This window comes from Podarcis melisellensis (assembly GCF_964234715.1).
Source record: "Podarcis melisellensis genome assembly, chromosome: 18".
Classification (NCBI taxonomy): Eukaryota; Metazoa; Chordata; class Lepidosauria; order Squamata; family Lacertidae; genus Podarcis; species Podarcis melisellensis.
Genome location: NC_138536.1, coordinates 4,277,726 through 4,299,580, shown reverse-complemented (window position 1 = coordinate 4,299,580; position 21,855 = coordinate 4,277,726). Strand labels below are relative to the sequence as shown.

Genomic DNA, 21,855 nt, shown 5'->3' with positions numbered 1-21,855 from the left:
TTGCAACATATATTTACGCCTATTATTATTTCATGTTCTAGCAAGTTTCCAGAGACTATGAGTCTTTTTCAATTGTGTTTCTACAGGAACTTCTCTTATCACCAAACGTCAATGTGTTTGCATTATTAAGTTCGTTATGAATAAAAAAATCATTTTAAGTTAGAGCTTAGTAATTATTTCTCTATAGTTCTTCTTAATTGCATTTCACTGTTAATATACTACTTCTTAATTGTATTTCAGTTCAACAATTACTTAGATAAAATACATGTTTTGTGATGTGCAAATAGCTTGGGATACCTATGAGGTCCATAGCAGCAGTTTGTTGTTGACAAAGGACAGCTGGACATATAAAGGACCCCATTACCTTCAGTAGCTGAGGGCCTCATCAAACCTAAATCCCGCCCTGATGTAATGAAAACAAACCAATTGGGGGAGGGGAGGGGGGTCAAATCCCAACAAGAATAAATCAAACTTCTATCACAGTCCAGTCCAATTTGTTTCACGCCTCCATAAAATAACTTTGCATGTTACCGAAAAACCCATCAAGGATTGTATTCTTGACTGAGCCTTCCACAAATCGGGATATCCTATCCAGCTAAATCCTACTCACCGGGCTGCAACCCGACATTAGCCTTACTCACAAGAAGGTAAGGTGCATACGCAAAGGTGCCACACGCACACAACTAATGCATTGCTTTCGTTTCAGTTCAGCCGCAATGCAACCCACCGGTTGCAACGGGCCTGCTCACAAGTCCATTGTCTCTCAGAAAAGGGCTGGCTGGTTTCATTTGCCAGCATTAAGGTAAAGGGACCCCTGACCATTAGGTCCAGTCGTGGCTGACTCTGGGGTTGCGGCGCTCATCTCGCTTTACTCGGGAGCTTACACTGTCGTGGGGATTCGAACTGCTGACCTTCTGATCCACAAGTCCTAGGCTCTGTGCTTTAACCCACAGCACCACCCGCGTCCCCTAGTACAGTCATAAGGTAAAGGTAAAGGGACCCCTGACGACTCTGGGGTTGCGGCGCTCCTCTCGCTTTACTGGCCGAGGGAGCCGGCATACAGCTTCCGGGTCATGTGGCCAGCAGGACTAAGCCGCTTCTGGCGAACCAGAGCAGTGCACGGAAACGCCGTTTACCTTCCCGCCAGAGTGGTACCTCATTATCTACTTGCACTTTGACGTGCTCTCGAACTGCTAGGTGGGCAGGAGCAGGGACCGAGAAACGGGAGCTCACCCCGTCATTGCGGGGATTCGAACCGCCGACCTTCTGATCGGCAAGTCCTAGGCTCTGTGGTTTAACCCACAGCGCCACCCCAGTTTAAAAATCCAGCCTTTAATCCGTAACCCATTTCACAAGCTGGCCTCAAGATGCAAGGGAGAAAGGACAACTTTTACCTCTCTCAGAGGCTCGTTCAGTTCCTCAAGGATGCTGTCCTCATCGAACATCTTGCCTTGGTAGCGGTGCTCGTAGTAATCGTGGATTTTCTGTCGGAAGTCGGCAGGAAGCTTGTGGAAAGACATATACTGTTCCACTTGCTTGTACTGCGGGGAGAAGAGAGAGAAACTGCAGTGAGAGCGAAGGCATTTCGAACCCTTAATTTATTGATATATGGCATTTGAAGGTTATGATTCATTGGGCCAAGGATTTTGGGTATAATATACAGCTGAGTGATTGGGTAAAATTATGGAAAGAAGGTTTAAAATTTACTGCATGCAATGCCCTAAAAGAATATGTGATGAAAATGATGTATAGATGATGATGATGATGATGAAGAAGAAGAAGAAGAGGAGGAGGAGGAGGAGTTTGGATTTGATATCCCGCCTTTCACTCCCTTTAAGGATTCTCAAAGCAGCTAACATTCTCCTTTCCCTTCCTCCCCCACAACAAACACTCTGTGAGGTGAGTGGGGCTGAGAGACTTCAGAGAAGTGTGACTGGCCCAAGGTCACCCAGCAGCTGCATGTGGAGGGGCAGGGAAGCGAACCCGGTTCCCCAGATTACGAGACTACCGCTCTTAACCACTACACCACACTGGCATATTACATCCGTAAAGTTAGCAAAAATGTATAGAGTCAGTAATAAATGTTGGAAATGTCAAGAAGAGGAGGGAACATTTTATCACATGTGGTGGGAATGTAAAAAGGTGAAATGCTTCTGGGAGATGATATATAATGAGATGAAAAAAATGTTGGAATATACATTCATAAAGAAACCAGAAGCATTTTTACTGGGCATTGTGGGGAGTGATATAAACAGAAAGGAATGTAAGCTCTTTTTATATGCAGTAACAGCAGCAAGAATATTATTGGCCCGAAAATGGAAGCAAGAAGAATTACCGAAGATTGAAGAATTAAGTTAATGGACTATGCAGAACTAGATAAACTAAGAGGAAGGATCCGAAACCGGCGGGACCAGAAATTCACGGAAGACTGGAGTAAATTTACGGACTATCTGAAAAGTATTTGTGAAGATCAGACAACATTTGTAGGTTTGCAAGAAGTTTTGTGAGGAGTACTATTGGAATTATTGCAAAAATGGAAAAGGGGAAGGATGATTTGTTAAGAAATGTAAAGGCAATACAAAGTTAAGAAATGCATAAGAAGTGGTTAAAACGGTGGATCATCAGAGGTGCTGATGGTCTAAAAAGATCGTATAAGTGATAGGTTTTGTGGTACATTTTATAATTTATATGTTAAAATCAATAAAAATTAGTTTAAAAAAATTTATTGATATGTGTGGACTGATTTCACAAAGCTAAGCTAAGCTAAGCAGATATATAAGATTGAATGTTGCTCATCTCTGCGCTCATCTCACTTTATTGGCCGAGGGAGCTGGCATACAGCTTCCGGGTTGTGTGGCCAGCAGGACTAAGCCGCTTCTGGCGAACCAGAGCAGCGCATGGAAACGCCGTTTACCTTCCCATCGGAGCGGTACCTATTTATCTACTTGCACTGGTGTGCTTTCGAACTGCTAGGTGGGCAGGAGCAGGGACTGAGCAAGAAGAGCTCACCCCGTCGCGGGGATTCAAACCGCCGACCTTCTGATCGGCAAGCCCTAGGCTCTGTGGTTTAACCCACAGCGCCACCCGTCTCCCTCCAAAAACTTTCAGCTTAAGTCCCATAAAAACAGCTTTTACCGGAGGAATCGCCAGTATTAAATAAACGGCGGCAATTGCTGACACTACCACCTGAAGCAACATGTCCCAAACAGTGGGAATCAAACCTGGTTATTTGGACCCCTGAGCAGAACATTTAGTCGGCCGTGAAGCATCGTTGGACGCCAGGAAAGCCCATACAGAAAACAGTCCTTCCTTTCTTTGAGGCAGCGACCTCCTTAATAAGCCGCCTCCTCTTGTGAAAAATAGAAAGCCAGAGATCTTCACCACGGCCTGAAAAACCGCTTGACCTAAAAAGCCTAAGAAGGTGAGATTTGCCCTACGGATCTGCCTGGCAGGAATGCCAAGGCGTTGGCAAGAGAGAGTTCTCTTTGCTTTCTGCGTCTTGCGCCAGTCGCCAGCCCCACGAGTCCACTGCTGTCAGAAGACGAGTGGCAGTCGCATCCAGAGATCGATCAGTTGAAGCGGGGGTTTTTCTGGTGGTAGGGGTGCCTCTGAGGACCCAACGAGGTTGTCAAAAAAAGAGCTTTTTGCTTCAGGAGACAGGAAGAGGGCTGGTCAAAACGGCCTCCAGCCGTCGGCTCCAAAACCGAGCTGTCCTCTATCCCTTAAAGATTTTCACGGGGAAAGGGAAGGAATGATTCCTCAATTGAAAATAAATATTCTTTAACAGAAAGCAGAGAAGACGGGTGTTCGCATGGGTCGGAGGTTTTTAATACAGTGGTACCTCAGGTTAAGTACTTAATTCGTTCCGGAGGTCCGTACTTAACCTGAAACTGTTCTTAACCTGAAACACCACTTTAGCAAATGGGGCCTCCTGCTGCCGCCGCGCCGCCGGAGCACGATTTCTGTTCTCATCCTGAAGCAAAGTTCTTAACCTGAAGCACTATTTCTGGGTTAGCGGAGTCTGTAACCTGAAGCGTCTGTAACCTGAAGCATATGTAACCTGAGGTACCACTGTCCTGTAATCCTATGTTCTTTCACGTAAACACCAGATGGAAATATTTTTTTCATCTATTGCCGCATTTATTTTTCGATTTCTCTCTCTTTCTTCGCTTTATTTCTATTGTTCCTTTCTTTCCTTCTTCCCTCCCCCCCCACAATTGCAATTTTATTGTTATTATGGGAAAATCTCAACAACAAAAATCTGATCAAAAGAAAAGAAGATTGAGGTCTTCGTGGTTCTTAGAAGACTCTTGGTTCTAAAGGAAAAATTAAATAGGAGACCTTATTGCTCCCTATATATTGACATACATATATATAGATTAAATAAAATCATATCTGCTGTGTCTCAGGGCAGTGGGAGAAAGGAGAGGTTGTAATGGAAATGACCGCAGGGCTCTGTTTCTGCTTTGCTTTTTCCCAGCTAGATGGAGCTTCCACATTCAAGAGCAGTCTACCGCCGTAGGAATAAATGCGAAAGAGCAGGAACGTATGAGGTTTGTCACACTCGTGCTCTCCCTGGGACAAGGAAACGCTGGGACAAGACGCTGAAGGAGCGTCTCCACCTCCATCGTCCAGCACTGAGGTCCAGCGCCAAGGGCCTTCTGGCGGTTCCCTCCCTGCGAGAAGCCAAGTTGCAGGGAACCAGGCAGAGGGCCTTCTCGGTGGTGGCACCCGGCCTCGGTCCAGTACACCTGAAGAAGCATCTCCACCCCCATTGTCCAGCCCGGACACTGAGGTCCATCTCTTGAGGGCCTTCTGGCGGTTCCCTCCCTGCGAGAAGCCAAATTACAGGGAACCAGGCAGAGGGCCTTCTCGGTGGTGGCGCCCGCCCTGTGGAACGCCCTCCCACCAGATGTCAAAGAGAAAAAGAACTACCAAACTTTTAGAAGACATCTGAAGGCAGCCCTGTTTAGAGAAGCTTTTAATGTTTAATAGGTTATTGTATTTTAGTGTTTTGTTGGAAGCTGCCCAGAGTGGCTGGGGAGACCCAGCCAGATGGGTGGGGTATAAATATATTATTATTATTATTATTATTATTATTATTATTATTATTATTATTAAATGGGATCCGAGCTGCCGGTTGCCCTGTCTCAGCCGCAGAAATGCCACCCAACGGACCTCGCATCTTTGTACAACCTTGCCTTCCCTGCCCACAAATACCTTCTCTTGATACTGGCGCCGGGAGGAATCGAGGGACTGGATGAGGGCCGTGGCGTGGCCAATGAACATGGCGTAACATGTGGCTCCCACGATCATGCTCAGCATTGTCAGCCAGATGTCGGTCATGCTCTCCGGCGCTTGGCGGCCATAACCGATGCACAGCATGTGGCTCATCGACTTGAAGAGGGCGAAAGAATACAGTTCGCTCCAGGAGTCGTTCTGGAACAGAGAGAGAGGCAGGTCACAGGAGGAAGCTAGCCGAGAAGTGATTATTTTAATGAATTGACTTTTGCACAACTTCGGAAAGCTTTTACAGAGTTACGACTAAATACAATAAGCTCTGCTTCTAGAAATGGGAGACACAGAGGCATACCAAAAAACGAACGTGTTTGCATCAGGGGATGTTCTGAAGTACAGTGGTACCTCGCAAGACGAAATTAATTTGTTCTGCGAGTTTTTTCGTCTTGCGAATTTTTCGTCTTGCGAAGCACGGATTGCCGGACGAGGTCTGCGTGCAAGGCCTTGGAAACAAACTTGCAAGACGTTTTCATCTTGCGAAGCAAGCCCATAGGGAAATTCGTCTTGCGAAGCAACTCAAAAAACGAAAAACTCTTTCGTCTTGCGAGTTTTTCATCTTACGAGGCATTCGTCTTGCGAGGTACCACTGTAGAGGACCTTGTGCATTATATCATGCACTGTCTCTTATATAATGATGCAAGAAAAAGATTTATAGTACCTATAATGACAAGGTCCCCTGGTCAGAACCCCTCGGACATGATTTTATATCTCCTTGCAGACACAGATAAGTATGTGACCTGGCGTGTAGCACTTTATGCAACTGCTGCTAGGAAAATTAGAGCAAATGATATAGCCAAGGTAGCCATTAACTGTAAAGGAGATGAATTTATTTGATCCTATCTTATCTACCTCAGGCTATGCTCTATCTTTGTCACCAAACTCTGAGTATAAATTGCACGCTGTATTAATCGACATTGCTTCTAATATTAGTGGCCATGTGATGATTTTAGCTTACGAATTTTATTGTTTAATGTGTACATTGGGGTACTTTCATAGCTCTGTTTAGAGTACGTAATGTTTTGATAATATAAATGTTTTAAGTCTTTTTTATCAATTCAGTATATTTTCTTTTAATTGCCAGATAATTCTCTGTACATTGCGGCAGCCTTTGGGTATGAGCAATAAAACTGACTGATACTGAGACACAGGAGGAAGCAGGCAGCCAGGGCACAACACAAACCATTCCTCCTGTCTGACAGGTCCGTGTTTTCGCTATTACAGTCATACAGTCATTGCGGTTTTTGGGGTTGCGCACCGCCGAAACCCGGAAGTACCGGAACGGGTTACTTCTGGGTTTTAGTGGTCGCACATGCACAGAAGTGCTAAATCGAGCTTTGCGCATGCACAGAAACGCTGAATCGCAACCCGCGCTGCACGGACACAGGTTGCGAATGTGCATCCAGATCACGTTCGCAACCTGAGCGTCCACAGTACTAACTCAACCAGTGCCGGATTTACGTACAGTGGTACCTCTGGGTACGTACTTAATTCATTCCGGAGCTCCGTTCTTAACCTGAAACTGTTCTTAACCTGAAGCACCACTTTAGCTAATGGGGCCTCCTGCTGCTGCCGCACGATTTCTGTTCTCATCCTGAAGCAAAGTTCTTAACCCGAGGTACTATTCTGGGTTAGCGGAGTCTGTAACCTGAAGCGTGTGTAACCTGAAGTGTATGTAACCCGAGGTACCACTGTATAAGCTAAACAAGCTATAGCTTAGGGCCCCACTCTCTTGGGGGCCCCCAAAAAATTTAAAGGAAAAGAAAACTGGATGTACGTTTCCAAAATATAAGACGAAAAACGAATAAAATAAAACCTACAGACAGCAACAGTGTTTTGTGTTGTGTAGGCTCCTATGATGTAAGTCATGGGCCTGGCCTGCTAGCCTGCTCCCTAAAATATCACTGGTTTGCTCCTTTCTATATATAGGATGCCTACATTCTGCATGGACATTAGATGATCACCAGGGCTAGCTGGCTAAATTAGTCCTATCTGGGCCAGCAAGGAGACCAGGGGAGAATTAGCTGTGGGACCCCAGAGCGGGTAATCTTCATAAAAAGGGGAGGGGGAGGGAAGGAAGGGGAATAAAAGATCAGGCTAAGTACAAATTGAAAGCCAGGTGGAATAGCTCTGCCTTACAGGCCCTTCGGAAGGAGGTTAAATCCTGAAGGGCCCTGGTCTCATGGGACAGAGCATTCCACCAGGTCGGAGCCATCATTAAAAAGGCCCTGGCCCTGGTGGAGGATAGTCTGACTTCCTTAGGGCCCGGGACCTCTAAACTATGGTTATTCATGGACCTTACGGTCCTCTGCAGGGCAGACCAGGAGGCGGTCCTGTAAATGCGAGGGCCCTAAGCCACAAAGGGCTTTAAAGGTCAAAACCCGTAAACATTTTTATTTAAGGAAAAAAAGCACTGTGTAAAAGCAATTATTAGAGAGAGAGGGAGAAAGGAAGGGGGGGAGTGCCTATGTTTCCCCAAGGTCTGCATTTCCGTGATGAGGAGAGGGGAGGCAATTAGAGGGACAAGGCTGTTCCTAGTCCTCATGAACTGTTTTTGGGGGACAGGGGGTGGGTGGGTGTGGGGGACTCCCTGGTCCTGAATGGGGTAACTGTGCCCCTGAAGGACCAGGTGCACAGCCTGGGAGTCATTTTGGACTCACAGCTGTCCATGGAGGCGCAGGTTAATTCTGTGTCCAGGGCAGCTGTTTACCAGCTCCATCTGGTTCACAGGATGAGACCCTCCCTGCCCACGGACTGTCTCTCCAGAGTGGTGCATGCTCTGGTTATCTCCCGCTTGGACTACTGCAATGCGCTCTACGTGGGGCTACCTTTGAAGGTGACCTGGAAACTACAACTAATCCACAATGCGGCAGCTAGACTGGTGACTGGGAGCGGCCGCCGAGACCACATAACACCAGCCTTGAAAGACCTACATTGGCTCCCAGTACGTTTCCGAGCACAATTCAAAGTGTTGGCGCTGACCTTTAAAGCCCTAAATGGCCTAGTATACCTGAAGGAGCGTCTCCACCCCCATCGTTCTGCCCGGACACTGAGATCCAGCACCAAGGGCCTTCTGGCAGTTCCCTCCCTGCGAGAAGCCAAGTTACAGGGAACCAGGCAGAGGGCCTTCTCGGTGGTGGCGCCCGCCCTGTGGAACGCCCTCCCACCAGATGTGAAGGAAATAAGCAGCTATCTTCTTTTTAAAAGACATCTGAAGGAAGCCCTGTTGAGGAAGGTTTTTAATATTGTTTTTAACTTTGATTGGAAGCCGCCCAAAGTGGCTGGGGAAACTCAGCCAGATGGGCGGGGTATAAATATTAAATTATTATTATTATGGAGGCCGGCTCCCGATAGCAAGAGCCAAGAGGGGGTAAGATGTCGAGGCAACCGGACTCACCACCATCCCGTTGATGGAGACCCAGCAGTCGCTGGGGAAATCTTGGAGCATGGGAACCAGGAACTGGAGGCAGCCATCCCAGTGACACAGAAGAAGCATCATTCCAATGAGGTTGATGATCCTCATGACGGCGCTGGCCAGGTCATAGGTCATGTGGAAGATCTGAAAGGGAAACGCATATATTATTTCAGGACTCTAACGGACTAGAGAACTGGGCCCAGGCTCAGAAAATGAATTTCAACAGGGACAAAGGTAAGGTTGTGCACTTAGGCAGGAAGAACCAGGATGGGGGACACCTGGCTTGCTAGCGGTACGTGTGAAAAGGATCTAGGGGTCTTGGTGGAGCACAAACTGAACATGAGCCCAATGTGTGATGCAGCAGCAAAAAAGGCTAATGCTATTCCAGGCTGCATCAAACAGGAATCTAGTGTCCAGATCAAGGGAAGTCATAAAGGTAAAGGTAAAGGGACCCCTGACCATTAGGTCCAGTCGTGGCCGACTCTGGGGTTGCGGCGCTCATCTTGCTTTCTTGGCCGAGGGACCGGCGTACAGCTTCCGGGTCATGTGGCCAGCAGGACTAAGCCGCTTCTGGCGAACCAGAGCAGCGCACGGAAACGCCGTCTACCTTCCCGCTGGAGCGGTACCTATTTATCTGCTTGCATTTGCTTTTGAACTGCTAGGTTGGCAGGAGCTGGGACCGAGCAACAGGAGCTCACCCCGTCATCACGGGGATTCGAACCGCCGACCTTCTGATCGGCAAGTCCTAGGCTCTGTGGTTTAACCCACAGCACCACCCGTGTCCCTAAAAGGGAAGTTATAGTCCCGCTCTATTCTGCCCAGCTCAGATCACACCTGTGTCCAGTTCTGGGTGCCACAATTTAAGAAGGATGTTGACAAGCCAGAAGGTGGGCAAAGGAGGGTGACCGAGATTATCAAGGGTCTGGAAGCCAAGCCTGATGAGGAACAGTCGAAGGAGCTGGGTATGTTTATCCTGGAAAAGAGGAGATATGAGAGCCACCTTCAAATATCTGAAGGGCTGCCACATGGAAGAGGGAGCACGCTTATTTTCTCCTGCTCTGGAGGAGAGGACTTGAACCCGTGGCTTCAAGTGACAAGAAAGGAGATTCCGACTAAACATTCGGAAAAACTTTCTGACAGTAAGAGCTGTTCGGCAGCGGAACAGACGCCCACGAGAGGTTGTGACCTCTCCTTCCTTGGAGGATTTTAAGCAGAGGTTGGGTGGCCATCTGTCATGGGTACTTTAGCAGAGATTCCTGCATCACAGAGAGTTGGACTAGATGACCGCTGGGGTCCCCTCCAACTCTAAGATTCCACTATTCTATGATCTACACCCCACATTTCTGTGATAAGCCAGTTTGGAAGACAAGTATCTCAATCGCGACAGATGAAAGGCCAGTTCTAAAGAAATAACACTAAACTGGGCGATATATATATATATATATATATGTATGTATATATATATATATATATGTATGTGCTTTCGTAGATTTTCACGGGTACAGGAATGCAGGTTTTGGTGTCCTCGGGTGTCTTCCCGTGTAAAAGTTGGGGTGTCTAGGCGACGTTTCGACGAGGTCTCACTCGTCATCTTCAGGCTGGTGCTTTCGGCTTCTTGTTACTGGAACAGAGCAGGATCTCAGTGTTTGAGTTCCTATAAATACTGTTGAGGGGGTGTGGTGTATAGCCTCCAATGTTCTGGGCAGAGAGGAAGTTCCCAGGCTAGTGTGCCTTTTCTTCTTTTGTTCCTTAATTACTTGAGGGATATCTTGAGTGATTTCTTGAGTGATATCCTGAGTACCACTTAGGTGGGTCATTAGGTGTGGATTAGTTGCTAAAGTCTTTGTGTCTTGACCTCTTGAACTTTGTGAAGAGTTTTTCTGAGAAGATGGCTGTACTGCACTTAGTTGTGCTCTGGCTTGGCTTCGTGTATAGGGGCGAGCTGTGGTTTTGTGGCCTGTGTCAGCCAGATCTGTGTAGGGATTGCAAGCGGGATGTGTCGTCACGCTTGTTCATGTTGTGAGGGTGTTTCTCTATCTCGATGGCTTCCAAATTGCTCTTTAACATGGAACATCACCACAAGAGAATAATCATGGAAGCCCGCTTGCCAGACATCTGGAAATTAGCCCTCCCCACAAAAACTGACACCAGATCCAGAGGCACACAGAACGCCATCACCAATCAACCACACCAGACCCAAACCCAGACCCTCTCCACAGATAAATTACAGACACCATCCAGTAGCCAAACCATGGTGGCACCTCCGGATGCTGCACCCCCCTGCAATCCCTACACAGATCTGGCTGACACAGGCCACAAAACCACAGCTCGCCCCTATACACGAAGCCAAGCCAGAGCACAACTAAGTGCAGTACAGCCATCTTCTCAGAAAAACTCTTCACAAAGTTCAAGAGGTCAAGACACAAAGACTTTAGCAACTAATCCACACCTAATGACCCACCTAAGTGGTACTCAGGATATCACTCAAGAAACCACTCAAGATATCCCTCAAGTAATTAAGGAACAAAAGAAGAAAAGGCACACTAGCCTGGGAACTTCCTCTCTGCCCAGAACATTGGAGGCTATACACCACACCCCCTCAACAGTATTTATAGGAACTCAAACACTGAGATCCTGCTCTGTTCCAGTAACAAGAAGCCGAAAGCACCAGCCTGAAGATGACGAGTGAGACCTCGTCGAAACGTCGCCTAGACACCCCAACTTTTACACGGGAAGACACCCGAGGACACCAAAACCTGCATTCCTGTACCCGTGAAAATCTACGAAAGCAAATATATATATATATATATATATATATATATATATATATATATCAGCAGACTGAAAACAGGGGGGCGCAATTACTGTTAAAGCGTCTGAAGTTTCCTTCTGCTTCTTTGAAAAGCTCGCCAGACTAAAATGGTCTTAAGAGCCACTACAAAGACTCTCCTGCACCTACAAAACAGAACAAGCTGGCCAGTCCATTGATTTTCCGTTTTGTTCTTTATTTTACTTTAAATTTGAAACAGAAAATGGGTCTGCAGACGCCTCTCGATGCCGCACTCCTAAGAGCAAAGGGAATAATTATTAAAGTTATATTTCTATCTTGCCAGCCCGCAGACTGGGGCCCAAAGCAGCTTACGAAATTAAAACAACAAGAAAAAAACACAAAAAGCTAAATACAGTGGTACCTCGGGTTAAGTACTTAATTCGTTCCGGAGGTCTGTTCTTAACCTGAAACTGTTCTTAACCTGAAGCACCACTTTAGCTAATGGGGCCTCCCGCTGCCGCCGTGCGATTTCTGTTCTCAGCCTGAAGCAAAGTTCTTAACCCGAGGTAATATTTCTGGGTTAGTGGAGTCTGTAACCTGAAGTGTCTGTAACCCGAGGTACCACTGTACATATAAAAGGCTGAGAGGTGACCGGATTGCTGTCTTCAAATATTTGGAAGATGTACAGTCAGGTTACAGATGCTTCAGACTGCATTTTTTTGGGTTACAGACCTGCCGAAACCTGGAAGTACCAGAACGAGTTACTTCCAGGTTTCGGCGGTCGTGAATGCGCAGAAGCGCTAAACTGTTGGTGTTCAAAGACAGGTTGGAAATATTGCTAAGCGACTGAGCAGGGAGGTTGGGCGAGAGCGGAGGCCCTCTGGTATTCCAACTCTTACAAAGTACAGTGGCACCTCGGGTTACATACGCTTCAGGTTACATACGCTTCAGGTTACAGACTCTAACCCAGAAATAGTATCTCGGGTTAAGAACTTTGCTTCAGGATGAGAACAGAAATCGCGCGGCGGCAGCGGGAGGCCCCATTAGCTAAAGTGGTGCTTCAGGTTAAGAACAGTTTCAGGTTAAGAACGGACCTCCAGAACGAGTTAAGTACGTAACCAGAGGTACCACTGTAGAGGTGCCAGAAATTGAACCCAGGGTTTTGCAGATGTCACAGGTGCGGCCTAATAAAACAGCTCCCGCTTCCCGGAAGTAGTTAAGGCAGGATTCAAACTGGTGACCGCAATCATTTGCAGCAGAGCGGACCCTCCCCCACCTGCCCTGCGGACCACCAACGCCGCCACTGCCGCTTTGATCGCAGGCTCGAGGCAGCATGGAAATAGCTCTCTCTCTCTCTCTGCGCGGAGGAAACGCAGTCACAAAAGGCTCATCGTTTGACGAGGACGTATTAATTGTTCCAACATTCAATCTAGCGGGTAATTACAGCTGGGGTCAGGGGAGAGACAAGGGCCTCTGTGCGGCGCATGGCCTGCGTCGAGGGGGGGGGTGAGCCGGCATGTGGAAGCTCGCAGCCGATGCACAGATGCTCCCCTTCTGGCAAAAATTACGACATGGAGATGGCTGCAGTTTCTCTGGGAGACACAGAAGGACAGGGCAAAAGCGTTGGCACAATGCAGCGTCCACCTTTGGGGTCCTGCCTTGTCCCACTCCAGGCCAGTGGCTCCATAAACTCACCCCCCGACTCCATAAACTCATCCGCCATGCCCCCTACCCTACTAGAAACATCTAACTTGGATCTCAAACGCCTCGGCTCCCAAACAAATCCGCTCCCGAACAATCAAAACCCGGAAGTGACTGTTCCAGTTTGCGAACTACCGTATCTTCCATCTATAAGACACCCCCATGCATAAGATGCCTCCTATTTGGGGGGGCTCTGATTTAAGAAAATGGGGGGGGGGATACAGTGGTACCTCGGGTTAAGAACTTTATTCGTTCTGGAGGTCCGTTCTTAACCTGAAACTGTTCTTAACCTGGGGTACCATTTTACCTAATGGGGCCTCCCACTGCCGCCGCACGATTTCTGTTCTCATCATGAAGCAAAGTTCTTAACCCGAGGTACTATTTCTGGGTTAGGCAAGGCTGTAACCTGAAGCATCTGTAACCTGAAGCGTATGTAACCCGAGGTACCACTGTACTATCCATGAAGAAGAAGAAGAAGAAGAAGAAGAAGAGGAGGAGGAGGAGGAGGAGGAGGAGGAGTTTGGATTTGATATCCCGCCTTTCACTCCCTTTTTTAAGGAGTCTCAAAGTGGCTAACCTTCTCCTTTCTTCCTCCCCCACAACAAACACTCTGTGGGGTGAGTGGGGCTGAGAGACAAAGAAGAGTGAGTGGCCCAAGGTCACCCAGCAGCTGCAGGTGGAGGAGTGGAGACACGAACCCGGTTCCCCAGATTACGAGACTACCACTCTTAACCACTACACCATACTGGCTCTCAGTGCCCAGATTATGAGCCCAGATTATGAACATTAAAAAGGTAAAAGTAACCCTGACCATTAGGTCCAGTCGTGGATGACTCTGGGGTTGTGGCGCCCATCTCGCTTTACTGGCCAAGGGCGCCAACGTTTGTCCGCAGACAGTTTTTCCGGGTCATGTGGCCAGCATGACTAAGCCGCTTCTGGCGAACCAGAGCAGCGCACGGAAATGCCGTTTACCTTCCCGCTGGAGCGGTACCTATTTTTCTACTTGCACTTTGACGTGCTTTCGAACTGCTAGGTTGGCAGGAGCAGGGACAGAGCAACGGGTGTCCACCCCGTCATGGGGATTCGAACCGCCGACCTTCTGATCAGCAAGACTTAGGCTCTGTGGTTTATTTTAGAGTAAAAAAGCATAGTCTTATACACGGAAAAGTACAGAATTTTCGGAAGCCGCGCTTTGGTTTTCGAAGTCAGGCAGACTTCTGGAAGGAATTCAGTTTGACTTCCAAGGCATGACTGTATTCAGAATAGTGCTTTGCACGACCCACTAAGGAAGATAAAAATTGCAATGAAATTCAGAAGGGTAGCAATTGATTGCACGTTTATTAAAAATCCTCTTGAAACTATTTGTTTCGATTAACTGGAGTCACTGGTGCCAGTATCTCCAGCACACCCAGGTGCCCCCTTGCTTCTTAGGTAAAGGTAAAGGGACCCCAGACCATTAGGTCCAGTTGCGGCGCTCTGGGGTTGCGGCGCTCATCTCGCTTTATTGGCCGAGGGAGCCGGCGTACAGCCAGCATGTGACCACATGTGCCCAGCGATTTAGTCCTTCTGAGCATGCGCAACTGCCGAAACCTGGAAGTAACCCATTCCATTACTTCCATGTTTCGGCGTTCCGTAACCCCAAAAAACGCGAACCTGAAGCATCTGTAACCCGAGTTATGACTGTATCCTGGGCTGCTATCCACACTCACGCTGCTAATAACATGTTCTCTAAGATGATGCGGAGCTATTCCAAAATTTCGTAGCTGGTGGTGGAGTCTGCTCGCCGTTAAATTTCAGCATAACCCCTATCTACCGCGCTCCGTCCTACTTAACATCGCTTATGGCCGCGTCTCACCGATATGCCTTCATTAGAGCTAGGTTCAATGTCTTTCCAACAAACGTGCTGAGACATAGATTCACTAAGGGCCAAGTCCCTTCAATGTGTGCGTGTGAAATGAAAACATCTGAATCTCTACATCATGTTATGTTTATCTGCCCTTTGTACAGTTCAGCCCGTGCTAGTATACTAAACTCCATAATCCAGCCCATGGCTGACAAACCAGTAGACCTACAGCTTGCCTGGGTTCTTCAAGATGTAGATCCTTATATTACCCTACAGGTTGCTAAATTCCTAACAGCCGTCCTCTCGTACAAGAGACGGAACGGAATGTTAGCTGATTATTGATAGTTATAAGAATTTTCTATAATGACATCAGATATTGATTTTAGTGTAGTGCCTAAAATTTTTAATTTTAATCTTAAACTTTTCTTATGAATGGCTAATATTTGTCCTTGTGAGCTGTGAACTGTGTTATACTACTTGTGCTTTGTACGAGTCCGCAGTTTTATTTGATTTGTTCTGTAAGTGATGTGTTTCATGATGGGCGTAAAGCTGAATAAACGTTTTGAGTACGGTGTTCTCTAAGAAGTTTAGTCGAGATTTCTGCCTTGCAAGGGCGGAGGTGTCCCTCAAGATCCCTTCCAACCCTAAAATTATAAGATTCCAAGTACATCACACTCTGTTCAGCATCATTTACTTTCAAGTAAGTAGCTGCATATGCCAAACTGAAGCCCTTTATTTTTCTCCTTGTTTATACCGGTCCCAGTTTCTTATTGCAGAATTTGCTCAGGGGACACAGTTAGGAACTTAGCTACCCATGTCTTGTTCCTCCTTGTCGCTCGTCATCGTTTAAGGTGGCAAAACTGAGGATCTCTCCCTGTTAATGAGCGACGAAGTGTCAAACTGAGGGAGAAAATCATAGACTTGCAGAAACCACTTAGGAGTGTGGCTTCAGCACAATGGACAGAGGACTAAATTTGCCTCCAGGTCAGAAAGAGATTGAGGGTTTTTTTCCCTTCCCGTCCCACAAATTAGAAAAGCCTTTCATGGCAAGTATATTCCCACACAGAAATGGAGGCAGTGAGAGATTTTACTTTCTTGGGCTCCATGATCACTGCAGATGGTGACAGCAGCCACGAAATTAAAAGACGCCTGCTCCTTGGGAGAAAAGCAATGACAAACCTAGATAGCATCTTAAAAAGCAGAGACATCATCTTGCCAACAAAGGTCCGTATAGTTAAAGCTCTGGTTTTCCCAGTAGTGATGTATGGAAGGGAGAGCTGGACCATCAAGAAGGCTGAAGAATGGATGCTTTTGAATTCTGGTGCTGGAGGAGACTCTTGAGAGTCCCATGGACTGCAAGAAGATCAAACCTCTCCATTCTGAAGGAAATCAGCCCTAAGTGCTCATGGGAAGGACAGATCGTGAAGCTGAGGCTCCAAGACTTTGGCCACCTCATGAGAAGAGAAGACTCCCTGGAAAAGACCCTGATGTTGGGAAAGATGGAGGGCACAAGGAGAAGGGGACGGCGGAGGACGAGATGGTGGGACAGTGATCTCAAAGCTACCAACGTGAGTTTGACCAAACTGCGGGAGGCAGTGGAAGACAGGAGGGCCTGGCGTGCTCTGGTCCAGGGGGTCAAGAAGAGTCGGACACAACTAAACGACTAAACAACGACAACAACGTATTCCCACACAACATCCATTGTACACGGAAGACAACGGAAGACGGTTGTGAAGAATATTCTTAAGTTATGAATGATCCATGTCACCATTATGAAAAAGAAGTAGGGACAGATCAGTAAATATGTGGACTTCTACCTGGATCAAGGGACTTTTCTTCTTTCAGTTCTCAAAGCTCTTAACTGAGCTCAAGGTTGTCCCCTGAACTAGCCAGATATTTCACAGAGAATCAATCACAGCCCATCAATCAATCAATCAATCAATCAATCAAAGAGTTTAGAGCTGTCTTGCCCCAAAATGGCAACAAGGCATTCTGTTTGGCAGTTGCAACTTTGAATTAAGGAGCCATTTGGTTCCTAGCTTATATTATCTGAGTTTCTAACACTACTTGGATGGCTCCAAGTTCTAGTGTTGTGGTGGTGGTCATGATTATTTTATTTATTTACACACACACACACACACACACACACACAATTACCCCTCCCATCTGGCCAGATTTCCCCAGCCACTCTGGCCAGCTCCCAACAGAATATTAAAAACACAATAAAACATCAAACATTTAAAACTTCCCTAAACTGCGAGAGGAGAAAAAACTCTTTCCTTTCTGCATAGGTAAAGGAACCCCTGACCATTAGGTCCAGTCGTGGCCGACTCTTGGGTTGCAGCGCTCATCTCGCTTTACTGGCCGAGGGAGCCGGCGTACAGCTTCCGGGTCATGTGGCCAGCAGGACTAAGTCGCTTCTGGCGAACCAGAGCAGCGCACGGAAACGCCGTTTACCTTCCCCCCGGAGCGGTACCAATTTATCTACTTGCGCTTTGCTGTGCTTTCAAACTGCTAGGTTGGCAGGAGCAGGGACCGAGCAATGGGAGCTCACCCCGTCATTGCGGGGATTCGAACCACCGACCTTCTGATCGGCAAGTCCTAGGCTCTGTGGTTTAACCCACAGCGCCACCTTCGTCCTTATCCTTTCTGCATGGCATGCATTTATTTTCCAAACCTCCATCACATTCCCCCTTGCTGATTTCCCCCCTATACTAAAAAATCCCAGATGTTGTACCCCTTCCTCATCAGAGGGAGGCATGTGGGTTATTTCCTGATAATTTGGATCGCCCATTTCTGAACCCTCTCCAGCTCTGCGATATCCTTTTGAGAACCGTCAATCTTCTACATCTGACATTTCTTCCTGAAAAGTGGGAAGGCCAGGCTGTCTCCATTTATTCAACCATATGTCTTTAACCACTATCTATTAAAAATGTATGTTTTTTGTGTTTTTCATGTACATCTCCATTTTCCTCCAAGGATCTCAAGGTTCTCCCCCATCATCATAGCCTCCCACCCTTCAACGTAGCTTAGGTCATGGAAGAGAGGACAGGCAGAGGTTGCCGGTGGCCAATTTGATCCCATCTGGATTTGTAACTCTGGAGAAAACCTCGTCCAAAAAGCAGGCCCTTGGTTTGTTCTGGGCTCAATCCAAATTTTGGGTCCCAGAACAAAAAAACAACAACAACAGACCAACAACCCCCTACCACAAACACGTTTCAAAGGCAATAGGATGTTAATCAGCCCAAGGCCTGGTTATAGAGAAACATTTATGCCCGGAGCCTAATGTTAATGATATGTTAATGAAGGCACCAAATGAGCCTTCCTGGGGAAAGGATTCCACAAATGGGGAGCAACAACACTGAAAGACAATTGCGGAGCTCTCCGTGGTCCTGAACGACCACTTGGTGCTCTCCGTGGTACTGAAAGACGACCTGAAATTCCATTGCACTGAATGAGCTCTTGGAACTCTCCATGGTATTGAAACACAATCTCAAATTCCTTTATAACACTGAACGGCCACTTCAGAGCTCTCCATGGTACCGCATGACTTGCCTGAGCTCCTGTAATGGCCTGGGAATCTGATTCAAAGGCTGAACCGGAGGAATCCCAGCCTGCACAGGAGTCCCAGCCTCCAGGGCCGGCTGAGCCGGGGCAGGGCCTTGAATCTGAAGGGCCCGCACCTGTGCCAGATCCTCAGGAGCAGACACCAGATGAATGCACTCTGGCTCCGCAGGTGACTGAGGACCCATTGCCTGCAGGTGCTCCTCTCCCAACCCTGTCAGGGGAAGAGGAGGCTGCCTCTGGGTCGAGTAACCCTCCAGCCTCTCCTGAGCTGCAGAGGCTCAGGGCAGAGAGGCGGAGGGAACTAAGTTCTCTCAGGAGGAGTGCTCGCCTTAAGGCCAGGAGAGGCGGGTCACCTGTGGGCCAGGACTGCCCCTGGCCTCAGAGGAGATAAAGGCCAGTCAGTCCAGGCCCAGGTTGCGGGAGGAACGTTGTTGGAAACCTGTTTCTGCCAGCACCCAGACCTGTTCTTCCGGAGTTCCCGTCCACACCCGGCTTCTTGCTTTGGACTCCGCTTTGCCCTTGGTGGATAGTCTCCAGACCCTCCATGCAGGACCGGACTCTGACCACGCCTCACGGTAACACCTCCCCCTCAGGACCAGCACAGCTCCCCACCTACTTGGAAGCTCTCTGCGCTTCAGGGAAACAACTACCCCAAGCTCAGAGCTCTCCATGGTGCTGAAAGACTACAGGACTACAACTCCTATCATCCCTGACCACTGGCCTCGGCGGCTGCTGCTGAACAGAGCTGTAGTCCAGCAAAATCTGGGGGAAACCAGTGGGTTTAGGAAGGCTGCAAATGAATAAACAATCTTACCTCCTCCCATTGGTGAATGTACCGGATAAGTCTCGAAAGGCGAAGCAGCCGCAAAAGGCTGAGGATCTTAGTGAAGCGGACGATGCGCAGAGCCCGGGCGGTCTTGTAGACCTCCGAGTCGATGCCCTTCTCCACGATGAGGAAAATATAATCCACAGGGATGGAGGAGACCAAGTCCACCACGAACCACGTCTTCAGGTACTTCTTCTTGATGCGCTCAGGGTCCAGGATGATCTCCGTGTTGTCTTCGATGACGATCCCCGTCCGGAAATTCATCACCAGGTCCATGAGGAAGAAGGTGTCCGACACTACGTTGAACACGATCCAGGGGGCCGTGGTCTCGTCCTTGAAGAAGGTGATACCAACAGGAATGATGATGAGGTTTCCCACCATGAACAGAAGCATGGTGAAGTCCCAGTAGAACCTAGAGAGGGAAGGGGAAAAGACGTCTTAGGAACACAGGAACCAGCCAAACAGCGAGTGTCATAAACTGATTGGATGCAATGGCAGAAACCACCTGGGGAATCACCAGCGGAAGAAGGTTCAGAGACAGGGGGTGGGTGTTTTCCCTTTGTAAGTAAAATGTGTGTACAGTGGTACCTCGGGTTACATACGTTTCAGGTTACACACTCCGCTAACCCAGAAATAGTGCTTCAGGTTAAGAACTTTGCTGCTGGATAAGAACAGGAATCGGGCTCCGGCGGCGCAGCAGCAGCAGGAGGCCCCATTAGCTAAAGTGGTGCTTCAGGTTAAGAACAGTTTCGGGTTAAGAACGGACCTCCGGAACGAATTAAGTACAGAGGTACCACTGTAAATTGCATAGAAATCGTTACAAAAAATGCTTTTTACAAATTACTTAAAAAAACAAAACAAAAATGATTTGGACTCCTTGGCAGGTTTTGAATAAACAAACACAAATTTACTATTGTTAGACATAAGAAATAGACAATTTGAGGATTTTTACAATTTTATAATATGCAGAGAATAAAATGTGTTGAAAAACCTCTTGGGCTTGCCGATCAGAAGGTCAGCAGTTCGAATCCCCGCAACGGGGTGAGCTCCCGTTGCTCGGTCCCTGCTCCTGCCAACCTAGCACTTCAAAAGAACACCGGCGCAAGTAGATAAATAGGTACCGCTGCGGCGGGAAGATAAACAGCGTTTCCATGCACTCTGGTTTCTGTCACGGTGTCCCGTTGCGCCAGAAGCTGTTTAGTCTTGCTGGCCACATGACCCAGAAAGCTGTCTGCGAACAAACGCCGGCTCCCTCGGCCTGAAAGCGAGATGAGCGCTGCAACCCATAGTTGCCTTTTACTGGACGTAACCATCCAGGGGTCCTTTACCTTTTACCTTACCTTATTTATCATCATCATTATTTAGCATTACCTGATATTTTCAGAAGGTAAAATTAAAACGCTTTGGTTTTCCCAGAGCAGTTTATGTGCTTCTTCGCCAAACATATACAGTGGTACCTCGGGTTACAAACACCATGGGTTACAAACACTTCGGGTTACAGACTCCACTAACCCTCGGGTTAAGAACTTTACCTCAGGTTGAGAACAGAAATCGCGCAGCGGCAGCGGGAGGCCCCATTCGCTAAGTGGTGCTTCAGGTTAAGAACAGTTTCAGGTTAAGAACAGACCTCTGGAACGAATTAAGTACTTAACCTGAGGTACCACTGTACTTGCCAAGCTAAACGTTGTCCAGTCACACAAAAATACCAGATTTGAACCCCTCACACCCCCCCAAAAAACCCTGTTTTTAAAACACCTCCCTGAAGAAAGTCGCAAGAACTAAGTTTCACTTCCTTAAAACGTCACGCCCTACTCTTACAGTTTGCAAATTGCAGCGACTGAAGGACTACTCGTTCCGTTCTGGAAAGAAGGCAGATCCGAACTTTGAACACCCTGATTGTCATCGTAGGTGCCCTTGGAGCACCCACAAAATTCCCCATGAAGTGGCCGGGCACCCACAAATTTCAGTGCCAGGGCTTTGCACTCTATGTGGCACGCACGTCCCCGCCACTCCTGATGACCATGATGTAACCCTGGAGATATGTAAAAAGATCTGCAGCGTAAAAAATATAATGCACATTTTTCAGGGGGGAAAGAGAAGGGAGTTGGCTCCTGCCCCCCAAAACCCATCCACGCACCCTTCCTCCCTGATCCCCAACAGCCATGCAACTCGAACTGTCAACGACCTTCTTGGAGAGCCTGCAAGGTCGAAGGAGGCAGCATGCAGCAATTTGGAGATCGCTGTGCATTGTCAGTCAAGATTAAACGCTGCAACGCCTTTCCACAAACACACTCAAATACCGGGAGGGGTTCTCACAAAGGTGTCTATCGGGGGGCAGGGACAAGAGGGATGGGGATGTCTACCTCCTAAAGGTAAACTAACCCAGCTGCCAAGAGTGCCAAAAGCAATAATAATAATAATCTTAAAAAGGTCCGTAT

The 21,855-nt window shown here is 47.7% G+C and overlaps 1 protein-coding gene across 1 annotated transcript in view; it reads right to left on the bottom strand.

Moving 5' to 3' along the window:
• The window catches only part of HCN2 (hyperpolarization activated cyclic nucleotide gated potassium and sodium channel 2), a 53,255-nt gene that overhangs the window by 5,989 nt on the left and 25,411 nt on the right, over window positions 1-21,855 (bottom strand). The window contains exons 2-5 of the mRNA XM_081895463.1: window positions 19,406-19,829; window positions 8,693-8,854; window positions 5,221-5,439; window positions 1,395-1,541 (exon numbers count right to left, since the gene is read on the bottom strand). Coding sequence (XP_081751589.1) covers window positions 1,395-1,541; window positions 5,221-5,439; window positions 8,693-8,854; window positions 19,406-19,829 — 952 coding nt within the window. The remainder of the gene's footprint in view (window positions 1-1,394; window positions 1,542-5,220; window positions 5,440-8,692; window positions 8,855-19,405; window positions 19,830-21,855) is intronic.